At 40.0% G+C, this 14,330-nt stretch overlaps 1 protein-coding gene across 1 annotated transcript in view; it reads left to right on the top strand.

Annotated features, from left to right (window-relative positions):
- The window catches only part of Gtf2h1 (general transcription factor IIH subunit 1), a 31,264-nt gene that overhangs the window by 2,415 nt on the left and 14,519 nt on the right, over window positions 1–14,330 (top strand). The window contains exons 2-5 of the mRNA XM_040733368.1: window positions 4,697–4,865; window positions 10,717–10,909; window positions 11,727–11,889; window positions 13,689–13,782. Coding sequence (XP_040589302.1) covers window positions 4,712–4,865; window positions 10,717–10,909; window positions 11,727–11,889; window positions 13,689–13,782 — 604 coding nt within the window. The 5' untranslated portion in view covers window positions 4,697–4,711. The remainder of the gene's footprint in view (window positions 1–4,696; window positions 4,866–10,716; window positions 10,910–11,726; window positions 11,890–13,688; window positions 13,783–14,330) is intronic.

Here is a 14,330-nt window from a genome sequence, read left to right as displayed (position 1 = left end):
GAATGCAAAGGAGTTCGGAGTTCTTTTTTTTTAAGTACTTGGAAGATTATTGCTGTTAAAAAAAAGGTCAGTTAAAAAGCAGTAAAACGCCAAAACAATACAGAGAACCCTGTCTCAAAAAATCAAAAAAAAAAAGCAGTAAAACAGTGGGTGGTGTATGCCCTTTGATCCTAGCACTAGAGTTTACTTAAGTTTAGTGATATACTCTTATTAGCATGCAGTTTTTATTGGTGGACATTTTCCTATTTCCTTCTATCATGTACTAGTATTTTCCTTAATACTTCATTTATATAATGATAACAGTCCACTTGTGTTTCCTTTTAATTTGTATGGTTTGGTTTCGTCTGGGGACGGGGGTGTTTTGCATACATGTATATCTGTGCACCCACCACCTGTGCGCCTGTTACTTGAGGAGGCCAGAAGAGAGCATGAGATACCCGGGTACTAAAGTTACAAACAGTTGTAAGCCGCCGTGTGGGTCTAGCAATCAAACCCAGAACAGCAAGTGCTCTTAACTGATAAACCATCTATCCATCCCCATTTGGGTTCCTTTTTACATACTTTTGTTTTGTTTTTGTTTTTTTCAAGACAGGGTTTCTCTGTATTGTTTTCGAGGCTGTCCTGGAACTCCCTCGGTAGACCAGGCTGGCTTCGAACTCACAGAGATCCGCCTGCCTCTGCCTCCCGAGTGCTGGGATTAAAGGCGTGTGCCACCACCGCCCGGCCCTTTTTACATACTTTTTAAGGTGTGTTTTTTGTTTTTGGAGTCAGGGTTTCTGTGAAGCTTTAGAGTCTGTCCTGTAACAAATCCTCCTGCCTCTGCCTCCCAGTGCTGGGATTGAAGGTGTGTGCCGCCGCCACCCAGCTTACTTGCAAGTTTTTGTTTCCTATGTTGTATTGATAAAACAATTTTGGGTTGCTTTACAGCAAGCATTGTAGAGTTCTTATCACTCTGTTTTCTTTAAGAAAGGGTTTTAGCATGTATCTCAGGCTGCCCTTGAACATGGCAGTTCTTCATTCTGCCTTTCATACCCTGGCACACGGCCATGTCTTATGCTAGTGAATCCAGCTCACTCTTACAAACCTGCTTTCCAGGGGGCAAGAATGGTAAGGAGGCTATCTTTCTATGTACTTTGGAAGGTAATGGAAATTCAGAGGCAGTAACTAAAGAATACTGTTCAACCATTGTAAACTTTTCCTAACATTTCTTTCTAGGGCAGAATCTAATTTTGGGAATCTTTGTGAGAAATGTAGTTGGGTTGAGGATGTATGTGCAAAGGTTTCTTGTGTCTTAGCAAAACTGAATCCTTTATAAACAATTTCTTTCAATGTCACAAATACGTATTAGATCCTTCTGAGGATTATGCTGTGCTGCTGGGTGCTATCTTGTAATGAATACAACACATTGAACCATGATGTCTACTAAGGGAGAAATACATGTTTTTTCACATACATATTTAATGCTGGAAAGTAAAACGCAGTGCATATGATCCCATAGCTGTTACAGATTTCATGCTATGATTTCCAGTGTGTCAGAAACTCTACAAGTTAAGAGAACTATTTAAAGTGTACACATATCCTAAACACCAAATTGGGCTGCTGGTTCCGAGAAACATGAAACAGCACTATTAAGTGTTTTGAGCTAAAGTTCCTACTTAGGTGATATTAGGGCTGAGGAGAGCTACCTAAATGGAACTTTATTCCTGGGTTCCGTTTCTAAGAAAATCATGGTACTAAACCCAAGCTGCATTTACTATACAGGGCTCAAACACTTATCCAGTGTGACTTCTGAGGCTTTAAAACATATGGTGATTTGTTTGTGGTGGAGTTTTGATGTATAATGCCTATGGTTTAAAAAAAAAAAAAAAGATGTCTCTGTCAAGTTTTCAGTTATGCTTTTACATTGTGAAATATTAAGGAAATAATGTTATATAGCACATACGTATTCAGCACATTTTCCTGGAAAGCAGTGTATCTTTTAATTTTGTATATTTACTTATAAGATCTTGATTTTGGAGACTATTTTGTTTATCTTTTTTTCCATTAGATGATTTTTTTCCTTTTATTGAAAATAGATTTTCCCCCTTTCACATAATATACCCTGATTGTAGTTTCTCTTCCCTCTGCTCCTGCTCCTTCCAGTTCCTATTGAATCTACTCCCAAGTGATAACAACAAATATAATAATATATTCTCTCTTGTGCTGAGAGGAGGTGCAAGAAACAGACCCACACGTTCACTTTGCACACTCTGGAACCCCATAAAAACACTGACCTCGAAGCCATAATATATTCAAAGGATCTGGTGCAGACCCATGAAAGCCCTGCATGCTGCCTCAAGAGAATTACTTAAATAAAGGAACACACCTTAATCCTAACACTCAGGAGGCAGAGGCAGGTGGATCTCTGTGAGTTCAAGGCTAGAGAAAGTTCCAGGACAGACATGACTGTTATACAGAAAAACCCTGTCTCAAACCCCCCCCCAACTCCAAATGTATGTGCTATGAAGAGACTATTAGAAAATAGTAATAACTTCAGAGATTAGAATCCACTGAATAAAATTACTGAAATCAATTGAAGGGAGAGAGAAAAACGTATCAATTCTGAAGCCAAAGACATACACATGCAGCTTCAAGCAAGGTTTTAACTGTAAAGGAGTCTTGTGACAGATATTCCATAAAATAATACAGCTCTTCATTGACTATGTTGGATTTAAAGTAGCCTACAGCAATATTTTCCACAAAAGAAACACTGTGACTCTTTCACAGAGTTCTACTGGGAAGGGCTGAAGGAAATTCCTCCAGTGAATCTGAAAATCACAGAAGCCATTGTAGGGTGGCCCCAATGGATCTGTTAGCTCTCCCAAATGTGTACTCTTTACACTTAACAGAGATAGTACAGATGACCAGAGAAACTTAGCTAGCAAATTGACAGTTGTGCCCCGTGTTCAATACCTTATCTCTGAATTTTTAAATTTTTAATGGGGAGGATTAACCCAGGCCCTAGGGAATCCTGGGACAACATTCGACCTCTGAGCTGCATGCATCTCAGCCCTGCCTTAAATAAATTTTAGTGGAAATGATTTCTGTGTTATGTAGAAAGGCCATTGTTAAGTCAGTTCTATTGATGTGCTGAACTCTTTACTTTCCAGGTTCTGTCTTCACTCCATGTTCTTCTTTACCTTCCCCACTCAGATGCTTCTGTTATTTTCCAAGCTTGTGCTATAGGCTGTCTCTGCTGGTGCTTTTCTTCAAACAAATGATTAATATTATCGTGGGGTTTTTGTTGGTTTTGGTTTTGGTTTTTCGAGGCAGGGTTTCTCTGTATTGTTTTGGAGGCTGTCCTGGAACTCCCTCGGTAGACCAGGCTGGCTTCGAACTCACAGAGATCCGCCTGCCTCTGCCTCCCGAGTGCTGGGATTAAAGGCGTGCGCCACCAATGCCTGGCAGTCAAGGTGAATTTTAAGTTTTTCCTAGTTTCTTGTTACAACAACTGTACAAAGTTGGCTTTAACCATTTAACAGATGCTAGGCAGTGATGGTACAGGCCTTTAATCCTAGCATTTGGGAGGCAGAGGCAGGCAGATCTCTGAGTTTGAAGCCAGTGTGGTCTACAGAGCGGGGTTCCAGGACAGCCTCGCTACAGAGAGAAACTCTGAGGGGTGGGTATTTCATAGCTTCATAAATGTTACGAAGTTTAGTTTTATAGGAAATCAACTATTGGGAGGACTCTTTTTTTTTTTTTTTTTAAAGCCTTTTTAGCCAGGGTTTCACTATGTGTAGTAGCCTTGGCTGTCCTAGAACTCACTCTGTAGAAAAGACTGGTCTAGAACTTGGCAGCCATCATTTTGTCTCCTTCTAAGTGCTGGTCATTTTATTCAGTCTATGGTGCATCTGTACGTACAAATTCACAAAACAGCTTACCTGTGAAGTCAAAGGACAACTGTCAAGAATCGGTTCTCAGTTGTCATCTTGTGGGATCCAGGGATTAAATCCAGGTCTTCAGCTCACACGAGGCAAAAATAACATATTTTTGTAGAATATCAGGGAGTGGGGAAATCAACTTAACTGTCTATCCTTCTAGTGGTACCTGTAGAACATACATGACATATGTAACTCTGAGGTCAGCCTGACAAAAACAGAAACCTAATCCTACTTACAAATGCTTCAGAAAAACATCTTGACATCTCACATCCAGTTTGCTTTATCTATAAAACAGTAGAGCCTGTTTCATAAGATTATTAAGTAGGGACTAAGTGATATTAACTAAAGCCTATAATGGCATCTTGTATTATCTATCATTGCTTCTTCCTCAAGATCCCTCCCCCCTACGCTTTGAAAATGGGGTCTTACTATAGTGCATATTAGCCTTGACCCCTGATCCTCCTTCCTCAGGATCCTGAGTACTGGGATTACAGGCATGTTTCATAGCATACTTATTACTAGCATTTCTGTGCTAAAAATGAAATTGGAGTAATACAAATCAGGAATTAGCTGCTTGAGAAAAGAAAGAATTGACTAGAAACAGGACTGGGGGAGCATTGAGGATGTTCCAAAAATGTTCCATGTGGTTTGGGTTGTGATATATAGACTTAGACACTTTATAAAACAATTAAAATGTCTTTGTTGGTTTGTTGTTTACTTATTTTTAACCTACATTAATGTGGTTGGTTTCTTTTTCTCCCTTGCCCCTCGATTAGCAACTTCTAGCCATTATGGCAACTTCGTCTGAAGAAGTGTTGCTGATAGTGAAGAAGGTTCGTCAGAAGAAGCAGGATGGAGCACTGTACCTCATGGCAGAAAGAATTGCTTGGGCACCAGAAGGCAAAGACAGATTTACAATCAGCCATATGTATGCAGATATTAAATGTAAGTCATATGTACTAACATCTGATGTGTAGTCTGACAGTTTTATATGTTATATTAGAAGAACATGCAGTGGTGATTATAAAATACGATCTTCAAATATATACTGTGTGTTGCAGATTTACATAGTATAAACTTACCTTCGATAAGTTCCGTAATATTCATTGAATACAGTCTAGTATGTAAGTGTTCCTTCTTGAAAGACAAGAGATTAGAATTTTTTACTGCAAATAGTTTCACATTATAAAACTATATGCTCATATCTTTTGAGGTTTTGTAGGTAGGTTGATAGATGATGCGAGATTGTTCCCTCACAAAAATTTTACATTTAGACAAGTTACCTGATTTTATTATATATATGGCCATTATCTGTTGAAAAAATAGATTCAACTTTGGTTGTACACTCTACCAAGTTACAGTCCCCTGCCAGAGAACATTCAACTATAAAGGCTAAAATCAACATAACTTCTTTTCCCATATTTGCAAGGATATCAAACTGTGTAGTATTTTACACTTGAGCAGTAGTTTTAGGTACATTAGAAATGTGGAATATTTAATCTGAAAGCAATTTCTACAATTCTAGAATCTTCTAAAGGGTGTGTGGGTGTGGGGGGGTATGTGTGTGTGTTGCGTAGGAACCTTTTGATTCCCACTTGTTAGACACGCACTTTACCACTTAGCCACAGCCATGGACTTTACCTAAGATCTTGAATAAGAGTAAACCCAGGAGAGTCCTAACTGTGACCATTACTATAGATCTACTTATATCCCTACACATAAAGAGTTCTGTAGATTTCAAGTACCATGGTACTTCCAAAACCTGTGACTGCTGGAAATGATCAAGATCCCTACCTTTTTCCATTGAAATGGTTTAGAATCTTAATTTCCCGAAGAAATAATATTCAAAACAATTCCTTTTATAACCAGGAGCTACTTATATTAGTAGAAGTAGGAAATAAAGGACTGGGTGTGTGGTACAAGCCTTTAATCTAGCACTCAAGAGGAGACGAGCAAGCCTGCATGGCAAATTCCAAGCCAGCCAGAGATACATGGTGAGACCTTGTTATGCCCCTTTCCGCCCCACCAAAGAAAGAAAGGAAAGGAATTAATCTCCATGTCATTCATATTTGTATATATGTATTCTGTATGTATGTGTGTGTGTGTGTGTGTATGTACATACACACATACTTTTATGCCCACAGTGTACAAAAAATATGCCAATCTCCCATTTTTCTACAGTATAAGCCATTGAGTACCTACCCCTATCTAGGCTCTAGGTAATTTGCATCTTAATTTACTGTTAGGAAAAATACCCATTCTGAAAGAAGTCATTGAAAGTTATAAATAATAAATTAGTCACGTGAAATGGGCAGTATGAACCTGTCATAACAGAAGTATTGCCCTTCTCAAGAATTGATATCAGTTCCCAGCACCCACATCAGACAGCTTACAACCACCTGCAGCTCCAGCTCCAAGGGTTGCTGATACTTCTGGGCTTCATGGATATGTGCACATAACTAAAAATAATGAACTCTTTTTTTTAAAAGGGGCATGACTTCTCAGAACAGGAGCTCAAATCAGAGCAAGGATGAAGCAGTGGCTATGTACCCAGGAGACATGTACAGTGAGAATTCAGAAAATTGCAGGTGTCTTTTAAACATCTAGTATAACTTCTCTGAATGATGTACATACCTCTAATGTCAGCCCTTGAGGAGCTAAGGAAGGAGAATTAAAAGTTCCAGGTCTAGGCCAGCTTGGCTACATAGTGAGACCTGTAATGGATGATTGTAATAGAATCCATGAGAACCCAGAATAAAGGAAGATCGGGTATTTATTGTAGAGCCACTGACAAATGACAAATAAGACAGAGAACCACCAGGATCTAACGCCCAGAAGTGCTGGAAGCTTTGATGCAATCTGCGACCACCACCCAAGAGAACAGGAACACGCTTCTGTTCCCCCTATTGGTTCACATGTAGCACCTGAGACCACACCTTCTTGGGCTGGTACCCCAAAAACTATTGGCTGAATGAGTTCTCACAAGTTCCCCTTTTTGTCTAAATAAGAGGGTTCTAATACAAAACTATATACAATAACAACAAATATCAAGGAGCTAGAGAAATGTCTCAGAGCACTGGCTACTCTTCCAGAGGTCCTGAGATTCCAGCAACCACATGGTATCTCACAACCATCTGTAGTGAGATGCCCTCTTCTGGCATAAAGGTGTATGTGCAGATAGAGCATTGGATGGGTAGGTGGGTGGGTTAGAACTACAACCAACAAGAACATCATCAAGCAGGAAACACATACTAAATATCCAGGCTCTAGGTAATTAGCAAATAATAGAGATTAATCCAACAACTGTCCTGTCCTAAGGAGACTAAGTCTTGTACCAAAAATGTCTTAGCTAAGATATGAGAGGATAGTAGCTGAGACGTACCTCGTCTTGAATCCATCAAAGACCTGAGAAGGAAATAATATTACCTGAGTAAACAGAAACTGCAAGCAGGCAGCTTCCCAAAAGTGCAAGAAATGACAGAAACAGCTGGCTACCTGGACAGTCACCCAAGGTCTCAGAGTAACACAGAGGCAACCAACTTGGACTAAGGCCTAGAATATCTGACAGACCATTATCAGAAGCAGGAAGATTCGAAAGACTGACCTACTCTGTCTTGACAAGGTTTAGCAGTCGTTTTAGCTCATATCCTGCTTGTCCAGTTTAGACATCGTGCCTATTGTCAGCAGTCAAGGCAAGGGCAGTTCTTTGCCCAGTAGGCCAGTTTTGCTGAGAAGAAAACCTCCAAATGTTTGGAGTGTCTCTGGTGCCCATCATTCTCTTGGGAATAACTCAGTGCTGCCCAAGAGCAATGGTGTCTCATGTCACTAGAAATCCAAATTATCAAAACACTTAAATGCCATATTCTGTAGGTCTTTGTAGTGTTTGAAGATCATAACTATTCAGAGTACATCTATGTGCAACTAGAGAGCCTGACTAACATAACTAGGTATGAAAAGCATGGGTAACTATAACCTATAATTCCTAATGCCTATATAGCTTAAGGGTAAGGGCTTCACATATAAAATAAACAACCTTTAAAACAGATGGACAGCAATGAGGACAATGACCTCGAATTGTAGCAATATATATGTAAAAATCTTGATCAGAGATAGAAATCTGTAGTGAAATATAAAAATACCTTAAAGTTGTATCAGTATACAAAATATCTTAAGTATGTTTAGAAACATACATACAATATGACAAAAATAATTTTGTAAACAGAAAGGGACATACACAAATGAAAAATACAATTTTAGCCAGGCGGTGGTGGCGCACGCCTTTAATCCCAGCACTCGGGAGGCAGAGGCAGGCGGATCTCTGTGAGTTTGAGGCCGGGCTGGACCGATAGCCTCCGAAACAATACAGAGAAACCCTGTCTTGTAAAAAGAAAAATACAATTTTAAGTTTGTATCAAGTAGATACACTGATCTACCTGTTATCCCATCCATCCATTCCCCTTTTTTCCTTTCCAAAAGAGACCTGAATCTAAACTTCATATTCCATCCCCAACCATATTACAACTTATAACCAACCCTTAACAGGTGACAGTTATCCATAACCTTGAGAAAACCAAAAAAACCATCCAACCCAACTGTTGAGAGAGGGGATGTTGTTTTCTTAGAATTACTTCCAGGTGTCTTGGGGGCAATGTTTTCCTGTAAAAAACTAAAACAGCCTGGTGACAGTGGCATGCGCCTTTAATCCTAGCACTCGGGAGGCAGAGGCAGGTGGGCCTCTGTGAGTTTGAGGCCAGCCTGGTCTACAGAGTGAGTGCCAGGACAGGCTCCCAAACAATACAGAGAGACCCTGTCTCGAAAAACCAAAAATAAATAAATAAAGCAATGGTTAAGTCTCAAGAGGAGTAGCTGTAACATTTGTAGCTGATCTCTGAGTAATAGGTAAGGCTTATCTGAAGTTCTTATCTGAAACTATGGCAAGAGTATTGTAAGAAGGTGGACCATCTTAGCTAACTAATTTGGAATTGTCTTGAGCAGTTTTGGTCCAAAGCCAATGTTTGAGTTACGTTTATCAGCTCTAAGGCATCATAATGAAACAGGTGGAATCATTGTGGGGCCCCATCTTCAGAGATTGCTGTTAGGAAAATGTATTGTTCGCTGTGGAAAACTTAAACATTATTAATATCAAAACAGAAATTTTAAATTTTTATAGTTGCCTATCCTGAGAAAGGTACCGATAAAGACGAAAATAAGTATGGGGAGAAGTAGGATTTTGGTGAGAAACAAGTTTATGGCAATCATAGTACAGGCCAGCTTGGACTACAAAGTAAGATACATTCTGTATATCTGTCTGTCTGTCTGTCTCCCCCCTCGCCCCAAACACACACATACCAGAAATCTGTTTATGTTAAAGTGAGAACTCTGTACAGTATGCCACATTGCCGTGAGTTGCCTATTTAGTGAAACAAAGCCCTCCTTCTCTGATCCCTCTTTGAGAAAGGAAAAGCACTGTTGCCATGACAGCCATTTGTTAAGAATATAGATTCTGGGGCTAAAGAGATGACTTAGATGTTAAAAGAGTACTTCCTGTTCTTGCAGAAGACCTCCATGCCAGCACCCAACCATCTGTAACTCCAGTTCTGGGCTGGAATCCAACTTCCTTTTCTGGCTTCCATGGGTACCAGACCATACACATGGTGCACATACATACATGTAGGCAAAATACATGAGAAAAAGAAAGAGCCGGATGGTGGTGGCACCTGCCTTTAATCCCAACACTTGGGAGGCAGAGGCAGGTGGATCTCAGTGAGTTCGAGACCAGCCTGGTCTACGTTAGTTCCAGGCCAGCCTCCAAAGCTACGCAGAGAAACCCTGTCAAAAGAAAGAAAGAAGGAAAGAAAGAAAGCGAAAGTTCTGCTATATACATATATTTAAGCACTTTCACACTTCATATGATGGTGTTGGTAGTGGTGATGAGGAGGAGGAAAATCTTCAGGGACTAGGAATGTAGCTCAGTAGGTAGGGTGCTTGTGTAGCGTGTACAAAACCGAGTTTGGTCCCCAATACTGCATAAACCCAGTATGGCGGCACATCCTGTATCCTGAAAACATCAAAAGATCAAGGTCATCTTTTTTTTTTTAATATTTTATTTATTTATTGTGTATACAGTCTTCTGCCTGCATGCCAGCAGAGGGCACCAGATCTCATTCAAGGTGGTTTTGAGCCACCATGTGGTTGCTGGGAATTGAACTCAGGACCTCTGGAAGAACAGTCAGTGTTCTTAACCGCTGAGCCATCTCTCCAGCCCCGATCAAGGTCATCTTTAGCTACAGATTGAGTTTGCAAACAGCCTGGGCTGTAGGAGGCCCTGCCTCCAAAGGAAAAGGTTCATTGACTATGGGCTGTGGCCTCTTCCAGAGTATACCACAGTAGGCTTATATCAAAAGGTCTCAATACCTGTGTGCTTGGAATTTAGAGACAGGTAAGTTTTTGCATTGCTGAGTACCAAACATAGGGTCCTCATAGGAGATGAAAAAGAGTTCTACTAACTGCTACCACCTTCCAGGTTGTTCCTTAATCATTTCACTTTTGTTTCCTTTATGATTATTATTATTATTAAAACATTTTTTGGCAATGTCATGCATATATATAATATACTCAGGTTATTTTCACTTCCGTTCTTGCTTGATTATGTGGCAGTGTCTCCTATACTCTAAGGTTCAGACTTGGTATCATAGCCCAGGATGTCCTTGAAATTCTGATTGTCCTGCCTCCAACTCCCAAATGCTAGGATTACAGTCTGAGTATCCTTGTCTAATTAGCTTCTTGCTTCTTTCAGGCCAGAAAATCAGTCCAGAAGGGAAAGCTAAAATTCAGCTTCAGCTAGTCCTGCATGCAGGAGACACAACGAACTTTCACTTTTCCAATGAAAGCACAGCGGTGAAAGAGCGGGACGCAGTGAAGGATCTCCTTCAGCAGTTGCTGCCCAAGTTCAAGCGGAAAGCCAACAAAGAACTGGAAGAGAAGAACAGGTGAGAGCAGACATCCGCTTCCCCACTCTCCTGGGCACTTGGCATGTCTCTCCTCTGTAGGAGGATGGGATCTGTGCTGTCACTGCCTCTGACTCTCCACCTTCACCATGTGTTAGCTGAGTGACTTCTGGCAAACAAGACCACGAAGCCCCAGAATTTCTGCATCAAGCCTACCATTCAATTAGGAGACCTGACATTACACAACACTGTGGTTCCTTGCTCTTTCTCCAGTTCTTATGACAGAGAAGAGATTAAACCTTCAGAAGTGTGTTTGTGAATAAAAACCTAGAATCCACACAGTGAGTTTCAACTTGTGAGGCCCCCTCTCCAGAGGGTCTTTCTCCCTGTGTACCTTATTCTATGTTTCCTTACCCTTTAATAAAAACCTTTATTCATTATTTTTTAAAAATCCATACTGCGAAAGATTGAGATAGAAAGGTCAGAAAATTTTCTGGTAAGAAAAATTATTTCATTAATATCTGTCTAAATTATTGGTATTTATAGTTCCTTATTCTTGTCGAAATGATGAATGAGTGCTGGGACTCTGGCTGTCCCTTCTCTTGTTGACCCTTATGTGTGGGAAAATATAGTACTGTTCACACACAAAGTGGACTTTGTATTGCAAAGATGTACAAGACCAGTTCTTTGTCTTAGAAAACTCAGTCTGCTTCTTCAGACTGTCTTCCCTTTATTTGTACTTCATTTATTACTCAAAAATGATTTAGTCCAATGACTTCTGCTATTCAATCGTCACAAAATGAAAGTGGTCATGTGACTATCACAGAAGTTTAATTACATTTACTGTCTCTATCACCAGAATGCTCCAAGAAGATCCTGTCTTGTTCCAGCTATATAAAGACCTTGTTATGAGCCAAGTGATCAGTGCTGAGGAATTCTGGGCCAATCGTTTAAATGTGAATGCAACAGATAGTTCTACATCCAGTCACAAGCAAGATGTTGGTATTTCTGCAGCATTTCTGGTATGTGACCTTTCTAGATTTCTGAAGGGAAAAGTAGGAAAACTCCAGTATTTTTATAATAGAGACATTGGGGGGTTGGAGGAGCATATCTATAATACCAACGCTTAGGAGGTAGAGACAGGAGGATCAGTGTGGTTCAAGGCCATTCCCGTATCTTAATTATTTTTCTCTAGCTGTAATAAGACACTATGGCCAAAGAAGCTTATAAAAGAGTTAACTTGAGCTTTCAGTTCAGTCTGTGATGGGTGAGCAAAGGCGTAGCAGCAGGCAGAGGTATTGGTATGAGATTTTTTGAAACCTCAAAGCCCAACCACAGCAAGGCCATGCCTTCTAATCTTCCCCAAACAGCCACTAACTGGGAACCAAGTAGTCAGATGCCTTAAACTTATGAGGTGTGTCAGTCAGACCACCACTTGGCTATGTGAAAACATGTCTCAAACAAAAAGAAAGTCCTCTGGGTTTGGGGTGTGTGTATATAAACACAGGCACATGTCTGCAATGGTGTGCATGTGGAAGTCAGTATATCTTTAGGTGTTCTTAACTTCTGCTGTGTGTAAGCAAAGTCTCCTTGGAGTTTCTCCTGATCCACCTCCTGTTTTCCTGTAGCAGTACAGGGATGACCTATCCATGCCCTATAGCATCCCGCTTATTTTAGTAGGTTCTAGGCATTGATACTCAGTCTTCCTGAGCTTTACCCACTGACTCATCTCCCCAAGCCAAAAAAGCTATTTTTCTTGAAAATTTTGGCATTTTCTTTGCAGGAAATTAGTGAAAATTTTGTTGTTTCCAGGTATAGTAGCACATGCCTTTAATCCCAGCACTCAAGAGGCAGGGGGCAGGTAGATCAAGGAAGCCTGGTCTATATAGTGAGTTCCAGAACAGCTACATAGTGAAAACCCCTCTCAAAAAGGAAAAAAAAAAGTTGTTGTCAGTATTAGTCTTCTAAAATAATCTTTTAAATGCAAATGGTGTTTTTACATTGATGAGATCTTGCTGTGTAGCCTTGGAGGGCCTCAGACTTGGAACCATCTTCCTGCCTTTGCTTCCAGAGAAGTAAGATTATAGTTGTGTGTCACCGCCCAGCTCTGGTACTTTGTAAAATGATTGCTGTGTTTGTTTGTTTGTTTTTTACTCATAATACAGTTAAATGTAGAGACTGCAGTCATTTAGAAAAAATAATACTATAAAACATTTAATAGAAAAGTTGGGGCTACTTATCTTTTCAATTAGGAAATGGATTTTTTTATTGGAAAAAAATAAGAACCATATATACTCATTCAACAAAAATTTGAGTAAGAGACCAGGAATGGTAGTATGCATCTGTAATCCTGCACTCGGAGGCAGAGTTAGAAGGATCTTGAATTCAAGGCCATCCTGTGCTTCCATAGAATCCCTGTCTCAACAGACAGACTAAAAACTGTGAAAAGCTGTTATATATATATATATATATATATCCAGTGTGTTTCTGGGTGATTAGCAGTATCTGAATAACTACTAACCAAGATTCACAGAGGGTTTGTCAGCTGTATGAGTTGTGTTTGAAAGCTGCAGTAGATCCTGAGGTTGGCCGCTCTTGAACATGTCTATTTAACCATTTTGGACTTGAAAAGAATCTGACAAACAAGTTCAGGCTTCTTAGAGCCCTTTCTTTGTGTAAATAGAGTTGGTGTATGGGGCTTGCTCTGTATTCAGTTTGCTGAGAAAGTCTGTTTCACCTCTGTATTATTGGGAGCTTAGGACATACTCTGCAATATCTAACAAATGTATGGAAGTACATATATTTGTGATCTTTGTTTTAGGCTGATGTCCGGCCCCAAACAGATGGCTGTAATGGTTTGAGATATAATTTAACTTCTGATATCATTGAATCTATATTTAGGACCTATCCAGCAGGTAAGAGGAGTCAGTTACTGATTTTTATTTAACTTTAAATGTTTAAAGGAGCCGGGCAGTGGTGGCGCATACCTTTAGTCCCAGCACTCAGGAGGCAGAGGCAGGCGGATCTCTGTGAGTTCGAGGCCGGGCTGGACCGACAGCCTCCAAAACAATACAGAGAAACCCTGTCTCGAAAAACCAAAAAAAAAAAAAATGTTTAAAGGAATTGTTTGAGTGAATTCTATTTATAGCAGTGAATTTTATTAAAAGCCTCTTTTATTCCTCATTAAATACAACAGAGTATGCTAAAAATATTTTTCCCAGTTCTTGACATGGTAGATGCTAAGGGTTCAGTAAATGGTTCAGTTTCCGTGCAGTTATTAGTTCATGCACATGATGACTGTCATTCTTCCTGTCAGTGGCTCTTTAGCCCTCAGATATCTCTGTAAGTGAGCTGTTCTGCCCTCCTCCCAGCTCATCTCTCACTGTGTATTCAGAATAACCTTTGCAGCCCATACCTTGATCCCAGCCCTGATGGTTTGTGATATGCAGCCAAAAGTAAGAGC

Source organism: Mesocricetus auratus, unplaced genomic scaffold, assembly GCF_017639785.1.
Source record: "Mesocricetus auratus isolate SY011 unplaced genomic scaffold, BCM_Maur_2.0 Super-Scaffold_100030, whole genome shotgun sequence".
NCBI lineage: Eukaryota > Metazoa > Chordata > Mammalia > Rodentia > Cricetidae > Mesocricetus > Mesocricetus auratus.
Note: the sequence above shows the minus strand (reverse complement) of the source record. Positions and strands in the feature narration are given on the sequence as shown.